Source organism: Pseudophryne corroboree, chromosome 2, assembly GCF_028390025.1.
Source record: "Pseudophryne corroboree isolate aPseCor3 chromosome 2, aPseCor3.hap2, whole genome shotgun sequence".
NCBI classification, from domain to species: Eukaryota; Metazoa; Chordata; class Amphibia; order Anura; family Myobatrachidae; genus Pseudophryne; species Pseudophryne corroboree.
The window spans coordinates 259,036,491-259,054,754 of record NC_086445.1 but is presented as its reverse complement, the minus strand read 5'-3'; the positions used below and the strand labels follow the sequence as shown (position 1 = coordinate 259,054,754).

The 18,264-nt window shown below is 46.8% G+C and overlaps 1 protein-coding gene across 4 annotated transcripts in view; it reads left to right on the top strand.

Annotated features, from left to right (window-relative positions):
• Window positions 1–18,264, top strand: part of WNT10B (Wnt family member 10B) — a 258,906-nt gene that overhangs the window by 143,940 nt on the left and 96,702 nt on the right. For 2 of the 4 annotated variants that reach the window (XM_063952713.1, XM_063952712.1), the window contains one exon: window positions 9,104–9,188. In XM_063952713.1, coding sequence (XP_063808783.1) covers window positions 9,145–9,188 — 44 coding nt within the window. In that variant the 5' untranslated portion in view covers window positions 9,104–9,144. Of the gene's footprint in view, window positions 1–9,103; window positions 9,265–18,264 lie in introns of those variants that run through there. The other 2 variants (XM_063952714.1, XM_063952711.1) reach the window with 1 other exon arrangement.

The following is an 18,264-nucleotide window of genomic DNA, read 5'->3' as shown; positions in this document are numbered from 1 at the left end:
ACACTGCAGTGCCACTCCTAGATGGGCCCGGTGTTTGTGTCGGCCACTAGGGTCGCTAATCTTACTCACACAGCTACCTCATTGCGCCTCTTTTTTTCTTTGCGTCATGTGCTGTTTGGGGAGGGTTTTTTGGAAGGGCCATCCTGCGTGACACTGCAGTGCCACTCCTAGATGGGCCCGGTGTTTGTGTCGGCCACTAGGGTCGCTAATCTTACTCACACAGCTACCTCATTGCGCCTCTTTTTTTCTTTGCGTCATGTGCTGTTTGGGGAGGGTTTTTTGGAAGGGACATCCTGCGTGACACTGCAGTGCCACTCCTAGATGGGCCCGGTGTTTGTGTTGGCCACTAGGGTCGCTTATCTTACTCACACAGCGACCTCGGTGCAAATTTTAGGACTAAAAATAATATTGTGAGGTGTGAGGTATTCAGAATAGACTGAAAATGAGTGTAAATTATGGTTTTTGAGGTTAATAATACTTTGGGATCAAAATGACCCCCAAATTCTATGATTTAAGCTGTTTTTTAGTGTTTTTTGAAAAAAACACCCGAATCCAAAACACACCCGAATCCGACAAAAAAAATTCGGTGAGGTTTTGCCAAAACGCGTTCGAACCCAAAACACGGCCGCGGAACCGAACCCAAAACCAAAACACAAAACCCGAAAAATTTCAGGCGCTCATCTCTACTTATTACATAAGAGGATGGACAAAGCAGAGTCCAGGGAAAAAGCAGGGAGTCAATCCATGGCTTTGACTGAGTCACAGGGCCCTTCAGGGTCTCAAAAACGTTCTCTATCCCAAATAGCAGACACTGATACCGACACGGATTCTGACTCCAGTGTCGACTACGATGATGCAAGGTTACACCCAAGGGTGGCCAAAAGTATTCATTATATGATCATTGCAATAAAAGATGTGTTGCATATCACAGATGACCCCTCTGTCCCTGACACGAGGGTGCGCATGTATAAGGAAAAGAAACCTGAGGTAACCTTTCTCCCATCTCATGAGCTGAACGAGTTATTTGAAAAAGCTTGGGAAACTCCAGACAAAAAACTGCAGATTCCCAAGAGGATTCTTATGGCGTATCCTTTCCCTGCACAGGACAGGGTACGGTGGGAATCCTCGCCCAGGGTAGACAAGGCTTTAACGCGCTTGTCCAAGAAGGTAGCGCTACCGTCTCCTGACACGGCAGCCCTCAAGGATCCTGCTGATCGCAGACAGGAAACGACCTTAAAATCTATTTATACCCATACGGGGGCTTTACTCTGACCGGCAATAGCATTGGCATGGGTATGTAGCGCAGTTGCAGCTTGGAAAGATACCTTGTCAGCTGACTTTGATACCCTAGATAGGGATACCATTTTATTGATGTTAGGTCATATTAAAGACGCAGTCTTATATATGAGAGACGCTCAAAGAGACGTTGGGATGCTAGGTTCGAGAGCCAACGCCATGGCGATTTCTGCTAGGCGTGCCCTGTGGACCAGCCAATGGATGGGTGATGCCAACTCAAAGAAGCATATGGAGGTTTTACCTTACAAGGGTGAGGTTTTATTCGGGGAAGGGCTTGCAGACCTGGTTTCAACAGCTACCGCGGGTAAATCTACCTTTTTGCCTTTTGTTCCCCCGCAGCAAAAGAAAACTCCGCAATATCAGATGCAGTCCTTACGGTCGCATAAGTCCAGAAGAGTTCGGGGCTCATCCTTCCTCGCCAGAAGTAAGGGTAGAGGGAAAAGAACACCTGCTTTGGCTAGTTCCAAGGAACAGAAGTCCTCCCCGTCTTCTGCTAAATGCACCGCATGACGCTGGGGCTCCACTGAGGGAGTCCGCGCCGGTGGGGGCACGTCTTCGACTCTTCAGCCAGGTCTAGGTTCGGTCAGACGTGGATCCTCGGGCGATGGAAATTGTATCCCAAGGCTACAAACTGGATTTCGAAGAGGTGCCCCCTTGCCGATTTTTCAAGTCGGCCTTGCCAGTTTCTCCCCCAGAGAGGGCAGTAGTGTTAGCTGCGATTCAAAAGCTGTGTCAACAGCAGGTGACTATCAAGGTTCCCCTAGTCCAACAGGGAAAAGGGTACTATTCGACCCTGTTCGTGGTCCCGAAGTCGGATGGCTCGGTCAGACCCATTTTAAATCTAAAATCCCTAAACCTGTACTTGAAAAAGTTCAAATTCAAGATGGAATCGCTCCGGGCAGTGATCTCCAGTCTGGAAGGGGGGGATTTTATGGTGTCACTAGACGTAAAGGATGCATACCTTCATGTCCCCATATATCCTCCTCATCAGGAGTACCTGAGATTCGCTGTACAGGACTGTCATTACAGGTTTCAGACGTTGCCGTTTGGGCTTTCCACGGCCCTGAGAATTTTCACCAAGGTGATGGCGGAGGAGGCAGGGAGTCACAATTATCCCGTACTTGGACGATCTTCTGATAAAAGCGAGATCGAGGGAACAATTGCTGAAGAGCGTATCTCTCTCCCTGAGAGTGCTACAACAGCACGGTTGGATTCTAAATCTGCCAAAGTCACAGTTGATTCCAACGACTCGACTAACATACCTAGGCATGATTCTGGACACGGAACAGAAGAGGGTTTTTCTTCCAATGGAAAAAGCCCAGGACCTCCAGAACTTGGTCAGAGACCTGCTAAAACCAAAAAGAGTGTCTGTTCATCAATGCACTCGAGTTCTGGGGAAAATAGTGGCAGCCTACGAGGCCATCCCTTTCGGCAGGTTTCATGCGAGGACATTTCAGTGGGACCTTCTGGACAAGTGGTCCGGGTTCCATCTACAATTACATCAGAAGATAAGCCTGTCCCCCAGGGCCAGGGTGTCTCTCCTGTGGTGGCTGCAGAGTGCTCACCTTCTAGAGGGTCGCAGGTTCGGCATTCAAGACTGGGTTCTGATGACCACGGACGCGAGCCTCCGAGAATGGGGAGCAGTCACAAAAGGAAGAAATTTTCAGGGACTATGGTCAAGCCAGGAGGCTTGTCTGCACATCAACGTACTGGAATTGAGGGCCATACACATAGGCCTATGACAAGCGGAGAATCTTCTTCGCGACCTACCGGTTCTGGTTCAATCAGGCAACGTCACAGCAGTGGCTCATGTAAACCGCCAAGGCGGGACAAGGAGCAGAGTGGCAATGGCGGAAGCCACCAGGATTCTTCACTGGGCGGAAAATCACGTAAGCGCTCTGTCAGCAGTCTTCATTCCAGGAGTGGACAACTGGGAAGCAGACTTCCTCAGCAGGCACGATTTCCATCCAGGAGAGGGGGGACTTCATCAAGAAGTTTTTGCAGAGATAACAAGTCTTTGGGGAATTCCTCAAATAGACATGATGGCATCACGCCTCAACAAGAAGCTTCGGAGGTATTGTGCCAGGTCAAGTAACCCTCAGGCAGTAGCGGTGGACGCCCTGGTGACACCATGGGTGTTTCAGTCGGTCTATGTGCTCCCTCCTCTTCCTCTCATCTCAAAAATATTGAGAATCATAAGACGAAAAAGAGTGCGGACAATACTCATTGTTCCAGATTGGCCACGAAGGGCCTGGTACTCAGATCTTCAGGAAATGCTTACAGAAGATCCGTGGCCTCTTCCTCTCAGGGAGGACCTGTTGCAGCAGGGGTCCTGCGTGTTCCAAGACTTACCGCGGTTACGTTTGACGGCATGGCGGTTGAACACCGAATCCTAGCTGGGAAAGGTATTCCGGAAGAAGTCATCCCTACGCTGATAAAGGCTAGGAAGGAGGTGACGGCGAAACATTATCACCGTATCTGGAGGATATATGTTTCTTGGTGTGAAGCCAAACATGCTCCTACGGAGGATTTCCATCTGGGCCGTTTTCTCCACTTTCTACAGACAGGAGTGGATATGGGCCTGAAGTTAGGCTCCATTAAGGTACAGATTCCGGCCTTATCTTTCAGAAGGAATTGGCTTCTCTCCCAGAAGTCCTGACTTTTGTAAAGGGAGTGCTGCACATCCAGCCTCCTTTTGTGCCCCCAGTGGCACCATGGGACCGTAACGTGGTATTACGGTTCCTAAACTCTCACTGGTTTGAACCGCTTCAGACGGTTGAATTAAAGTTTCTCACTTGTAAGGTGGTCATGTTGTTAGCCTTGGCATCTGGAGGTGGGTGTCCGAATTGGCGGTCTTGTCTCACAAGAGCCCCTATCTGATTTTCCATATGGATAGAGCGGAGTTGAGGACTCGTCCTCAATTTTTGCCCAAGGTGGTTTCATCGTTTCATATGAACCAACCTATTGTGGTGCCTGTGGCTACGGGTGACTTGGAGGACTCCAAGTCCCTGGATGTAGTCAGGGCCTTAAAAATATATGTATCCAGGACGGCTCGGGTTAGGAAAACAGAGGCACTGTTTGTCCTGTATGCGGCCAACAAAGTTGGCGCTCCTGCTTCGAAGCAGACTATTGCTCGCTGGTTCTGTAACATGATTCAGCAGGCTCATTCTACGGCAGGATTGCCGTTACCAAATTCGGTAAAGGCCCATTCCACTAGGAAGGTGGGCTCTTCTTGGGTGGCTGCCCGAGGCGTCTTGGCTTTACAGCTTTGCCGAGCAGCTACCTGGTCGGGTTCAAATTCTTTTGCAAAGTTCTATAAGTTTGATACCCTGGCTGATGAGGACCTTGCATTTGCTCAGTCGGTGCTGCAGAGTCGTCCGCACTCTCCCGCCCGGTCTGGAGCTTTGGTATAAACCCCATGTTCCTTACGGCGTCCCCAGCATACTCTATGACGTAAGAGAAAATAAGATTTTAAACCTGCTGGTAAATCTTTTTCCCCAAGTCCGTAGAGGATGCTGGGCGCCCGTACCAGTGCGGACTACTTTCTGCAAGGCTTGTATATAGTTATTGCTTACATAAGGGTTATGTTTCAGTTGTAATCAGTCTTTGCCTGATACTGTTTTGTTGCATACTGTTAACTGGTTGCGTATATTCCATGTTAAACGGTGTGGATGGTGTGGGCTGGTATGAATCTTGCCCTTGGATTAACAAAATCCTTTCCTCGTACTGTCTGTCTCCTCTGGGCACAGTTCTCTAACTGAGGTCTGGAGGAGGGGCATAGAGGGAGGAGCCAGTGCACACCCATTCTAAAGTTCTTTATAGTGCCCATGTCTCCTGCGTAGCCCGTCTATACCCCATGGTCCTTACAGAGTCCCCAGCATCCTCTACGGACTAGGAGAAAAAGATTTACCGGTAGGTTTAAAATCTTATTATTTTCCCAATGATAGGCTGGCTGTATGCATGAACATAAATTTGTGTTAAAACTTGAACACTCTAAATAAAAAAATATATTTTAACAAGTCTTTTAAACAATAAGAACTGTTGTGAAATCAATGTATGGGCATTTTCATTACTGGTGGAACGAATTAACCATAAAAAAAATACTTTAATGGAAAACATTACTTTAGAATTATGTGGTTGCCAAGGTATCATGTGCTAAAAGTGCATATATGTAATATACATTTGATAAGATTTATCAAGCCTCAGAGAGTGATAAATAGCACGGTGATAAAGTACCAGCCAATCAGCTCCTAACTGTCATGTTACAGGCTGTGTTTGAAAAATGACAGTTAGGAGCTAATTGGCTGGTACTCTATCATCGTGCAATTTATCACGCTCCAAGGCTTGATAAATCTGGGTCTGTATTTGAGTGATCATGTAAAACCTACAAAATAAAATAAAAAAATCTTTAAGTGTATCCTTGATTTAGGTCTGCTGGAGAAAGTGAGAATTTACACACATTACGGTATATATTTATTTTAAAGGATTAATCATGGTATTTGTTATTTTATGAGCACAATGTAAACTGAGAGAGAGCATACATGTTTTAGCTACTCTAGAATTCAGCCACTTGCTAAGTCATGTTTAGAAATGTATATGGCTAGCAGATCTATAGCGCTCCAGGTTCCGAAAGTGTGCTGCCAGCAAATTTAAAAGGTTAAATGCATTAATTACAGGACTTTTAAGAGCAATAACAAATGCCTTGTATATCGGCCCTCATTCCGAGTTGTTCGCTCGGTATTTTTCATCGCATCGCAGTGAAAATCCGCTTAGTACGCATGCGCAAAGTTCGCACTGCGACTGTGCCAAGTAACTTTACTATGAAGAAAGTATTTTTACTCACGGCTTTTTCTTCGCTCCGGCGATCGTAATGTGATTGACAGGAAATGGGTGTTACTGGGCGGAAACACGGCGTTTCAGGGGCGTGTGGCTGAAAACGCTACCGTTTCCGGAAAAAACGCAGGAGTGGCTGGAGAAACGGTGGGAGTGCCTGGGCGAACGCTGGGTGTGTTTGTGACGTCAACCAGGAACGACAAGCACTGAACTGATCGCACAGGCAGAGTAAGTCTGAAGCTACTCTGAAACTGCTAAGTAGTTAGTAATCGCAATATTGCGCATACATCGGTCGCAATTTTAAGACGCTAAGATTCACTCCCAGTAGGCGGCGGCTTAGCGTGTGTAACTCTGCTAAATTCGCCTTGCGACCGATCAACTCGGAATGAGGGCCATCATCTGTAAACTTACCCGTATATTTTAATATAATTTAACACATTATTATATACAGTACTATCCAAAAATTTCTTTGCAATGTTGGTATATATCATTTTTCTTGTCCTATATGACCTTATAGTCTGAAGTCAGAGTGGTACAAAAAGTGATAATTCTTTCAGTGTTAATTTAGAACATTTAAAAAAAAACACTAAAAAAATCTTGCAACTATGGGGGTAATTTAGAGTTGATCGCAGCAGCAAATTTGTTAGCACTTGGGCAAAACCATGTGCACTGCAGGTGGGGCAGATATAACATGTGCAGAGAGAGTTAGATTTGGGTGGGTTATTTTGTTTCTGTGCAGGGTAAATACTGGCTGCTTTATTTTTACACTGCAATTTAGATTTCAGGTTGAACACACCCCACCCAAATCTAACTCTCTCTGTACATGTTATATCTGCCCCCCCCCCCCCTCCCCTGCAGTGCACATTGGCCCTCATTCCGAGTTGTTCGCTCTGTATTTTTCATCGCATCGCAATGAAAATCCGCTTAGTACGCATGCGCAATGTTCGCACTGCGACTGCGCCAAGTAACTTTGCTATGTAGAAAGTAATTTTACTCACGGCTTTTTCATCGCTCCGGCGATCGTAATGTGATTGACAGGAAATGGGTGTTACTGGGCGGAAACACGGCGTTTCAGGGGCGTGTGGCTGAAAACGCTACCGTTTCCGAAAAAAAACGCAGGAGTGTCCGGGGAAACGGTGGGAGTGCCTGGGCGAACGCTGGGTGTGTTTGTGACGTCAACCAGGAACGACAAGCACTGAACTGATCGCACAGGCAGAGTAAGTCTGGAGCTACTCTGAAACTGCTAAGTAGTTAGTAATCGCAATATTGCGAATACATCGGTCGCAATTTTAAGAAGCTAAGATTCACTCCCAGTAGGCGGCGGCTTAGCGTGTGTAACTCTGCTAAATTCGCCTTGCGACCGATCAACTCGGAATGAGGGCCATTGTTTTGCCCAACTGCTAACAAATTTGCTGCTGCGATCAACTCTGAATTAGGCCCTATATTGTTATTTGTATTATCTTGCAATTGGTAAAATTTTCATTTATAAGTTTATACAATGTTATAACAATTATTACTATAATTATAATCAGTTTTTATGTTTATGTTAATCTCATGCTTAGTTCATCTTTCTGGCAGTTGAGAGGTTAATACTGGCAAGTTAATTGCAGGATCTATACATATGCATGGGCAAGAGGGGGAGGAAATGACACAGTGCAGAGAAAAGCCAAAAATAGATAAGATATGGGTCAGACAGTGGCTGAGGACCTGTGTTTAATAATAATTAATCAGGGACCCAGGCAAAATGGAAAATGAACAAACACATTTTCAATTAGAATTATTTTGGAGTGTTTGGTAAACTATCATAAAAATATATTTCTGACATTTACTTCCCAGCTTATTGGGCTTAATTCAGAGTTGATCGCAGCAGCAGATTTGTTAGCAGTTGGGCAAAACCATATGCACTGCAGGTGTGGCAGATATAACATTTGCAGAGAGAGTTAGATTTGCATACCCTCCACCTGTACCTTTTTGGCAGGTACAGTACTTTTTTTTATGGTCTGTACCGATTTTTGGCTCTCCAAACTTCTATTGAAAGTATAGGAAAAGGGGCGTGGCCACACCCCTTTACCCAGAGGCGGATTGACCATAGGGTTTACAGGCAAGATTCCCGGTGGGCCGACGCACCCGTGGGGCCTGTTTTGTTAGAGGACATGTGGTCCTTTTTATAGACATAATGAATAAGATGCAAAATAATTTGCATATATGAAAATTACTTTGCCACTTAGCCTGTGATTGCAGATGTTCGAGTCTAGTGTATGCTCTGTCTGCCTGCTTGGCTGACATATAAGATTGAGTGGATAGTGATTGGGAAACAGTTGGTGTAATAAGCAAGAAAACATATCTTTCTAAAGAATTATATAGTTTCCTAAATTCTGAAGGTATATCATATAAATATAATGTGCTCATAATATTTAATTTTATTTCTTTCTAACTTTCCCCTTGATGTTGTACATGCCCACTATCTGGAAAGTCTTGGAGTGAGGGTGCTGCTGCCATGGCCCATGGCTAGACCTTACACCTCTGGTGCTGCCCATGTGGGGCCACTAGTACAAATTTTTCCAGGGCCGCTTTTTGTTCCCAATCCGCCCCTGCCTTTACCTGTGGCCACGTCCCCTTTTCGAATTTGTACCGATTTTTATGTATAAATTGTTGGAGGGTATGGATTTGGGTGGGTTATTTTGTTTCTGTGCAGAGTAAATACTGGCTGCTTTATTTTAGTCTGCAAGTTAGGTTTCAGTTTGAACACACCTCATCCAAATCTAACTCTCTCTGCACATTATATCTGCCCCCCCTGTAGTGCACATGGTTTTGCCCAACTGCTAACAAATTTGCTGCTGCGATCAACTCTGAATTAGGCCCATTGTTGTGCCTAATAATTTCAGAATTGTTTTGTTTAGTTTGTTTATGCTTATGCTATAGAGTTTAGAAATATTACATTACTGCCAAGTTCATTGTAGTTTGTCTTTAACAGGCTCAGCAAGACTGGAGAAGAGACAGCTCCTGGACCAGGAGATGAAGAAAGAGCCTCACCATCTGACACAGCTGTCCAATGAAAGGTCAGATGATGGCCTGGGACACTCACACAGGGACCTGGCCCTGGATTCTTACCATCGTCATATGGCTGTGCAGCCGGTAAATGGTCATAACTGAAAGAATGGGAAAGATATTGTTGGTAGTGTTTTTGCTACTGTATGAAGGAAAAAATAAGATTTTAAACCTACCGGTAAATCTTTTTCTCGTAGTCCGTAGAGGATGCTGGGACTCCGTAAGGACCATGTGGAATAGACGGGCTCCGCAGGAGACATGGGCACTTTAAGAAAGACTTTGACTCTGGGTGTGCACTGGCTCCTCCCTCTATGCCCCTCCTCCAGACCTCAGTTAGAGAAACTGTGCCCAGAGGAGATGGACAGCACGAGGAAAGGATTTTAGTTAATCCAAGGGCAAGATTCATACCAGCCACACCAATCGGTATCCGGACTCCAGGTCGACAGCACAAAGGTCGACACACCTTAGGTCGACGCCAATTGGTCGACACACCTTAGGTCGACATGGACAAAAGGTCGACAGGAACAAGGTCGACATGGAAAAAGGTCGACATGAGTTTTTCACGATTTTTTTCTTTTTTTGAACCTTTTCATACTTAACGATCCACGTGGACTACGATTGGAACGGTAAAGTGTGCCGAGCGAAGCGGTAGCGGAGCGAAGGCACCATGCCCGAAGCATGGCGAGCGAAGCGAGCCATGCGTGGGGACGCGGTGCACTAATTGGGGTTCCCGGTCACTCTACGAAGAAAACGACACCAAAAAAACATAAAAAACTCACGTCGACCTTTTTCTATGTCGACCTTGTTCCGGTCGACCTTTTGTCCATGTCGACCTTTTGTCCATGGCGACCTAAGGTGTGTCGACCAATTGGCGTCGACCTAAGGTGTGTCGACCTTTGTGCTGTCGACCCTCAGTCCCAGACCCCACCAATCACACCGTATAACTTGTGTTAAACTAACCAGTTAACAGTATGAAAAACAACATAGTTTCGGTCCAAAACCGATGAAACTATAACATAACCCTTATTTAAGCAATAACTATATACAAGTCTTGCAGAAGTAGTCCGCACTTGGGACGGGCGCCCAGCATCCTCTACGGACTACGGGAAAAAGATTTACCGGTAGGTTTAAAATCTTATTTTCTCTAACGTCCTAGAGGATGCTGGGACTCTGTAAGGACCATGGGATTATACCAAAGCTCCCAAACGGGCGGGAGAGTGCGGATGACTCTGCAGCACCGATTGAGCAAACATGAGGTCCTCCTCAGCCAGGGTATCAAACTTATAAAACTTTGCAAAGGTTTTTGACCCCGACCAAGTAGCAGCTCGGCACAGCTGTAGTGCCGAGACCCCTCGGGCAGCCGCCCAAGACGAGCCCACCTTCCTAGTGGAATGGGCCTTAACCGATTTTGGTAACGGCAATCCTGCCGTAGAATGCGCTTGCTGGATCGTGTTACAGATCCAGCGAGCAATAGTCTGCTTTGAAGCAGGGCCGCCAACCTTGTTGGCCGCATACAGGACAAAACAGTGCTTCTGTTTTTCTGATCCTAGCCGTTCTGGCCACGTAAATTTTCAAAGCCCTGACCACATCAAGTGACTCGGAATCCTCCATGTCACGAGTCACCACAGGCACGACAATAGGTTGGTTCATATGAAAGGATGAGACCACCTTAGGTAGGAATTGAGGACGGGTCCGCAATTCCGCTCTATCCATATGGAAAACCAGATAGGGGCTTTTATGTGATAAAGCCGCCAATTCCGAAACTCGCCTAGCCGAAGCCAAGGCTAACAACATGACCACCTTTCAAGTGAGATATTTTAACTCCACCGTTTTGAGTGGTTCAAACCAATGTGACTTAAGGAAAGGTCCCAAGGCACCACCGGAGGTACAAAAGGAGGCTGAATATGCAGTACTCCCATTACAAAAGTCTGTACTTCAGGTAGAGAGGCCAATTCCTTTTGAAAGAAAATGGATAAGGCCGAAATCTGAACTTTTATGGAGCCTAATTTTAGGCCCAAATTCACTCCAGTTTGCAGGAAGTGAAGGAGACGACCCAGATGGAATTCCTCCGTAGGAGCATTCTTGGCCTCACACCAAGAAACATATTTTCTCCATATTCGGTGATAATTTTTTGATGTCACGTCCTTCCTAGCCTTTATTAGCGTAGGAATGACCCCATCCGGAATACCTTTTTCCGCTAGGATCCGGCGTTCAACCGCCATGCCGTCAAACGCAGCCGCGGTAAGTCTTGGTAACAGACAGGGCCCCTGCTGCAGCAGGTCCTGTCTTAGAGGAAGAGGCCACGGATCTTCTGTGAGCAATTCCTGTAGATCCGGATACCAAGTCCTTCGTGGCCAATCTGGAACAATGAGGATTGTTCTCACTCTTCTTTGTCTTATTATTCTCAACACCTTGGGTATAAGAGGAAGAGGAGGAAACACATAAACCGACCGAAACACCCACGGTGTCACCAGGGCGTCCACAGCTATCGCCTGAGGATCTCTTGACCTGGCGCATTACCTTTTTAACTTTGTGTTGAGACGGGATGCCATCATGTCTATCTGGGGCAGTTCCCACCGACCTGCGATCTGCGCGAAGACTTCCTAATGAAGTCCCCACTCTCCCGGATGCAGGTCGTGTCTGCTGAGGAAGTCTGCTTCCCAGTTGTCCACTCCCGGAATGAACACTGCTGACAGTGCGCTTACATGATTTTCCGCCCAGCGAAGAATCCTGGTGGCTTCCGCCATTGCTACCCTGCTCCTTGTGCCGCCTTGGCGGTTTACATGAGCTACTGTGGTGACATTGTCCGACTGAATCAGAACTGGTTTGCCGCGAAGTAATGCCTCCGCTTGAAGTAGGGCGTTGTATATGGCCCTCAACTCCAGGATGTTGATGTGGAGACAAGTCTCTAGACTCGACCAAAGACCTTGGAAATTTCTTCCCTGTGTGACTGCTCCCCAACCTCGGAGACTTGCGTCTGTGGTCACCAGGATCCAGTCGTGAATGCCGAACCTGCGACCCTCTAGGAGGTGAGCACTCTGCAGCCACCACAGGAGAGACACCCTTGCTCTGGGGGACAGGGTGATCCTCTGATGCATTTGTAGATGTGACCCGGACCACTTGTCCAGTAGGTCCCATTGGAAGGTCCTCGCATGGAACCTGCCGAAGGGAATGGCTTCGTACGATGCCACCATTTCCCCAGGACTCGAGTGCAGTGATGCACTGACACCTGTTTTGGCTTCAATAGGTTCCTGACCAGAGTCATGAGTTCCTGAGCTTTTTCCATTGGAAGAAAAACCTTCTTCTGGTCTGTGTCCAGAATCAAGCCCAAGAAGGTCAGACGCGTCGTAGGAACCAACTGTGACTTTGGGATATTGAGAATCCAGCCGTGTTGCTGTAACACCTTCAAAGACAGAGACACGCTGTCCAGTAACTTCTCCCGAGATCTCGCTTTTATGAGGAGATCGTCCAAGTATGGGATAATTGTGACCCCTCGCTTGCGCAGGAGCACCATCATTTCCGCCATTACCTTGGTGAAAATCCTCGGGCCGTTTGAAAGCCCAAACGGCAACGTCTGAAATTGGTAATGACAATCTTGTACAGCAAATCTCAGGAATGCCTGATGAGGAGGAAATATTGGAACATGAAGGTATGCATCCTTTATGTCCAGGGAAACCATAAAATCCCCCCCTTCCAGGCTGGCGATAACCGCCCTGAGCGATTCCATCTTGAATTTGAACCTTTTCAAGTATAGGTTCAGGGATTTTAAATTCAAAATGGGTCTGACTGAACCGTCCGGTTTCGGAACCACAAACAGGGTTGAGTAATAACCCTTTCCTTGCTGCAGTAGAGGAACCTTGACCACTACCTGTTGAAGATACAATTTTTGTATTGCATTCAACACTAACTCCCCCTCTGAGGGAGCCGCAGGTAGAGCCGATTTGAAAAAGCGGCGAGAAGGCACCTCTTTGAATTCCAGCTTGTATCCCTGAGAAACAATTTCTATTGCCCAGGGATCCACCTGTAAATGAACCCAGATGTGGCTGAAAAGTCGAAGACGTGCCCCCACTTGAGCGGACTCCCCCAGGGAAGCCCCAGCGTCATGCGGTGGATTTTGCAGAGGCAGGGGAGGACTTCTGTTCCTGGGAACTAGCTGTGTGCAGCTTTTTTCCTCTGCCCTTACCTCTGGCAAGAAAGGACGATCCTCGTACTCTTTTGCTTTTATTCGAACGAAAGGACTGCATTTGATAATGAGGCGCTTTCTTAGGCTGTGAGGGAACATAAGGCAAAAAATTAGATTTACCTGCCGTAGCTGTGGAGACGAGGTCCGAGAGGCCTTCTTCAAATAACTCCTCACCTTTGTAAGGCAAAGACTCCATATGCCTCTTTGAGTCGGCATCACCCGTCCACTGTCTGGGTCCATAAGACTCGCCTAGCAGAAACAGACATTGGGGGTAATTCCAAGTTGATTGCAGCAGGAAATTTTTTAGCAGTTGGGCAAAACCATGTGGACTGCAGGGGGGGCAGATATAACATTTGCAGAGAGAGTTAGATTTGGGTGGGTTATTTTGTTTCTGTGCAGGGTAAATACTGGCTGCTTTATTTTTACACTGCAATTTAGATTGCAGATTGAACTCACCACACCCAAATCTAACTCTCTCTGCAAATGTTATATCTGCCCCCCTGCAGTGCACATGGTTTTGCCCAACTGCTAAAAAATTTCCTGCTGCGATCAACTTGGAATTACCCCCATAGCGTTTATTCTGGAACTTAGCAAACAAATGTCTCTTTGAGCATCTCTCATATATAACGCAGCATCTTTTATATGCCCTAGGGTCATTAAAATGGTATCCTTATCTAGGGTCTCAATTTCCGTAGATAAGGAGTCTGTCTCCATGCTGTGACAGCACTACAAACCCAGGCCGACGCCATTGCCGGTCTAAGAATTGTACCTGAATGTGTGTAAATGGACTTCATGGTAACCTCCTGTCTGTGATCAGCAGCATCCTTGAGGGTAGCTGTATCTTGGGATGGCAGCGCTATCTTCTTTGATAAACGTGTTAAAGCCTTGTCCACCTTAGGAGAAGACTCCCATCGTATCCTATCCGTTTGCGGGAAAGGATACGCCATAAGAATCCTTTTGGGAATCTGCAGCCTCTTGTCTGGAGATTCCCAAGCCTTTTCGCACAGCTCGCTCAGCTCATACGAGGATGGAAAAGTGACCTCAGGCTTTTTCTCTTTATACATGTGAACCCTCTTGTCAAGGACAGGGGGTTCCTCTGTGATATGCAAAACATCTTTTATTGCAATAATCATATATCGAATGCCCTTAGCCACTTTTGGCTGTAATTTTGCCTCCTCATAGTCGACACTGGAGTCTGAATCCGTGTCGGTATCTGTGTCCATTATTTGAGACAATGTGCGCTTATGAGACCCGGAAGGTCCCGGTGACACAGGGACAGGCATGGTCTGACTACCTGACTGTTCCCAAGCCTCAGCCTTGTCTAATCTCTTGTGTAATAAATTTACACTAGCACTCAAGACATTCCACATCTCCATCCAGTCCGGTGTCGGCGCTGCCGACGGAGATCTGACATTCATACACTCCCCCTCCTCCTTAGGTGAGCCTTCCACTTCCTACATGTCGACACACGTGTACCGACACACCCCACACACACAGGGAAGCTCTTATCTGAAGACAGTTCCCCACCAGGCCCTTTGGAGAGACAGAGAGAGAGTATGCCAGCACACACCCCAGCGCTATATAACCCAGGCAAAACACAGAATGTTTCCCCAGTAGCGCTGAAATAACACGTTTTTTTCCAATTATGTGCCCCCCCCCCCCTACCTCTTGAAAAACCCACTGTCACCTCAGTAAGCAGGGGAGAGTCCGGGGAGCTTCCTCTCAGCGCTGTACTGTGGAGAAAAATGGTTCTGGTGAGTGCTGAGGCTGAAGCCCCGCCCCCTCGGCGGCGGGCTTCTGTCCCGCTCAAATTATTCAAAAACATGGCGGGGGCTCTTTATATACATGTACAGTGCCCAGCTGTACATGTACATATGTGTTTATGCCATAATAGAGGTTTATATTACTGCCCAGGGCGCCCCCCCTGCGCCCTGCACCCTTACAGTGACCGGAGTGTGTGAGGTGTATGGGAGCAATGGCGCACAGCTGCAGTGCTGTGCGTTACCTCAGTGAAGATCACAAAGTCTTCTGCCGCCTTTGACGCCTTCTAACTTCTCATACTCACCCGGCTTCTATCTTCTGGCTCTGCGAGGAGGACGGCAGCGCGGCTCTGGGACGAACTCTAGGGTGAGACCTGTGTTCCGACTCCCTCTGGAGTTAATGGTGTCCAGTAGCCTAAGAAACAGGACCTTGAAACTCAGAGAAGTAGGGCTGTTTCTCTCTCCTCAGTCCCACGATGCAGGGAGTCTGTTGCCAGCAGTGCTCCCTGAAAATAAAAAACCTAATTAAAATACTTTCTTAGCAGGAAACTCAGGAGAGCTCCCTGCAGTGCACCCATCTCCTCTGGGCACAGTATCAAACTGAGGTCTGGAGGAGGGGCATAGAGGGAGGAGCCAGTGCACACCCAGAGTCAAAGTCTTTCTTAAAGTGCCCATGTCTCCTGCGGAGCCCGTCTATTCCCCATGGTCCTTACGGAGTCCCAGCATCCTCTAGGACGTTAGAGAAAAACAGTATTATCTATTAGGGCTCCTAGTTGCTATATTATCTACCAATCTCATAGACAAGAATATGGAACAACTGTCTATGGACAAATATGATCAACTAGAGCACAGACGTTTGACAAATACCATTTTCTGTACATAGTAGCCTCTATATTAGCCTCTTCTATGACTACCCTGCCCTGATCAGTCTAGAACAAAGCACTAACAGCTCCAGCCACCACATGTTGGCCCAAATGTAATAGTCTGCATGTTGCATGTGCGTGAGTTTGGCGATTTAGCCCGTAGATTTAAAGTGGCAATAGTTTAAAAGGCAAAACCTACCTGGTTTTGTTTTTTAATTTTTTTGCCACTTTAAATCTATAGGCTAAATCTCACATGTGCCTGCAACTCACAATTGGTCCATAGTCTCAGACGATCCAAACTTCAACCATGGCACACCAAACATACCTGTAAAAGTGCTCCTGCACTGCTGATGAGCACCACTGCAGGGAATATCACTTCTATTCTGCGTTAGTCCAATATAAATTCATGCATTCATCTTACAACATTGTCCTTTTACTTGCCATCCAGATCACAATACATAGACACAAAGGCCAACTCCATAATGCTCTTGCCACCCTCTTGGAATGTAACAAAGTGCTGGGCATCTGGTTGTCCCACTCCTGTGCTCTGCACCCTCGGCTCCTCTCCTCCAATGTGCTGCATCCTCTTCTCTCCTCTTCCTGTGTGCTGTGTTGGCTCCCTTATTGCTTTCTATCCCAGTCCCCTTACTCTAGTGTGCTGTGTTGGTGCTTCCCAAACTCAGTGTGTGCAGCACCAACACTGCACAGTGGCCCTCATTCCGAGCTGTTCGTTCGCAAGCTGCTTTTAGCAGCTTTGCACGCGCTAAGCCGCCGCCTACTGGGAGTGAATCTTAGCATAGTAAAATTGCGAACGAAAGATTAGCAGAATTGCGAATAGACACTTCTTAGCAGTTTTTGAGTAGCTCGAGACTTACTCGGCAACTGCGATCAGTTCAGTCAGTTTCGTTCCTGGTTTGACGTCACAAACACACCCAGCATTCGCCCAGGTACTCCCCCGTTTCTTCAGACACTCCCGCGTTTTTCTCAGAAACGGCAGCGTTTTTTCACACACACCCATAAAACGGACAGTTTCCGCCCAGAAACACCCACTTCCTGTCAATCACATTACGATCACCAGAACGAAGAAAAAACCTCGTAATGCCGTGAGTAAAATTCCTAACTGCATAGCAAATTTACTTGGCGCAGTCGCAGTGCGAACATTGCGCATGCGCAATTAGCGGAAAATCACTGCGATGCGAAGAAAATTACCGAGCGAACAACTCGGAATGACCACCAGTGTTCTCTCTAACTTTTGTAAAGGATTGCAGTGGTTGAGAAACATATATGGAGTCCTCGGGGGTGCACTGAAGCTCTCATCCAGGGCGCCAAAATGTTTAGTTATGGCTCTGCCACCACTACACAGTACCACCATCAGTACCATCTTCACATTGACAACACCTAGCTCTACCTCTCCTCCTCTAACCTTCTGTACCACCTCATGTAATCAACTGTTTCTCTGCTATCTCCACATGATGTCAAAAAACTACATGAAAATCAGAGTTTACCTTCTCTCCATCTCAGCTCAAATCTCCCTCACTGTTAATAACACTAGTGTCCTTAGTCTCCCGAGCTTGTTGCCTTTGTTCTACAATTGATTTTGTCCTTGGCTTCATTCCTATTACTCAGTCTCTCTCCATGTTCTGCCACCACAATCTTAGAAATATTGGCAGAATATGCCCTTTCTTATCCAAAATGGTACCAACACTCTTTTCCTTTGCTACCAACTCTTGCCCTGATATATGCAAACTCATGCTCTCTGGCATTCCCCTCATTGGCCCCACATGTCATGTAAAAGCCAGTACACAAATGACTCTTACCTACTGAAAACTCAACAACAAAACCCCTTCAAACATCTCAAATTTCATCACAAAATATTCTCCCTTTCAAATCTACCACTGACCACGGCTTCATCTCCACTTTCTCTGGTAACCACCTACCACTCCTGCCTGGCCTGCAAGACTTATTTCCCTTACAGAATTCCCTACCTCACCCTGTCAGACTCTCCTATAGTCTTCACATCTTTAAATGCTCTCTGAAAACACATTTATTTATTAGAAATTAACCTGCTTCGACCTATACTACCAGCACATAATGTTGGAATCTCCACTCTGAGCTGTACTCGCTCATCAGGGCCAGCTGCGTGGCCTGGGTTCTGAAGGATATGTGCCAGATACAGGAGGCATGGGCAAAAGGTTTGGGTTTTTTTTGCCAGAGGAGGCATGGCTGTGCCTCCTGTATTTGTGCACGCCTCCCCTGGAAACAAAATTATACAAAATAAGGG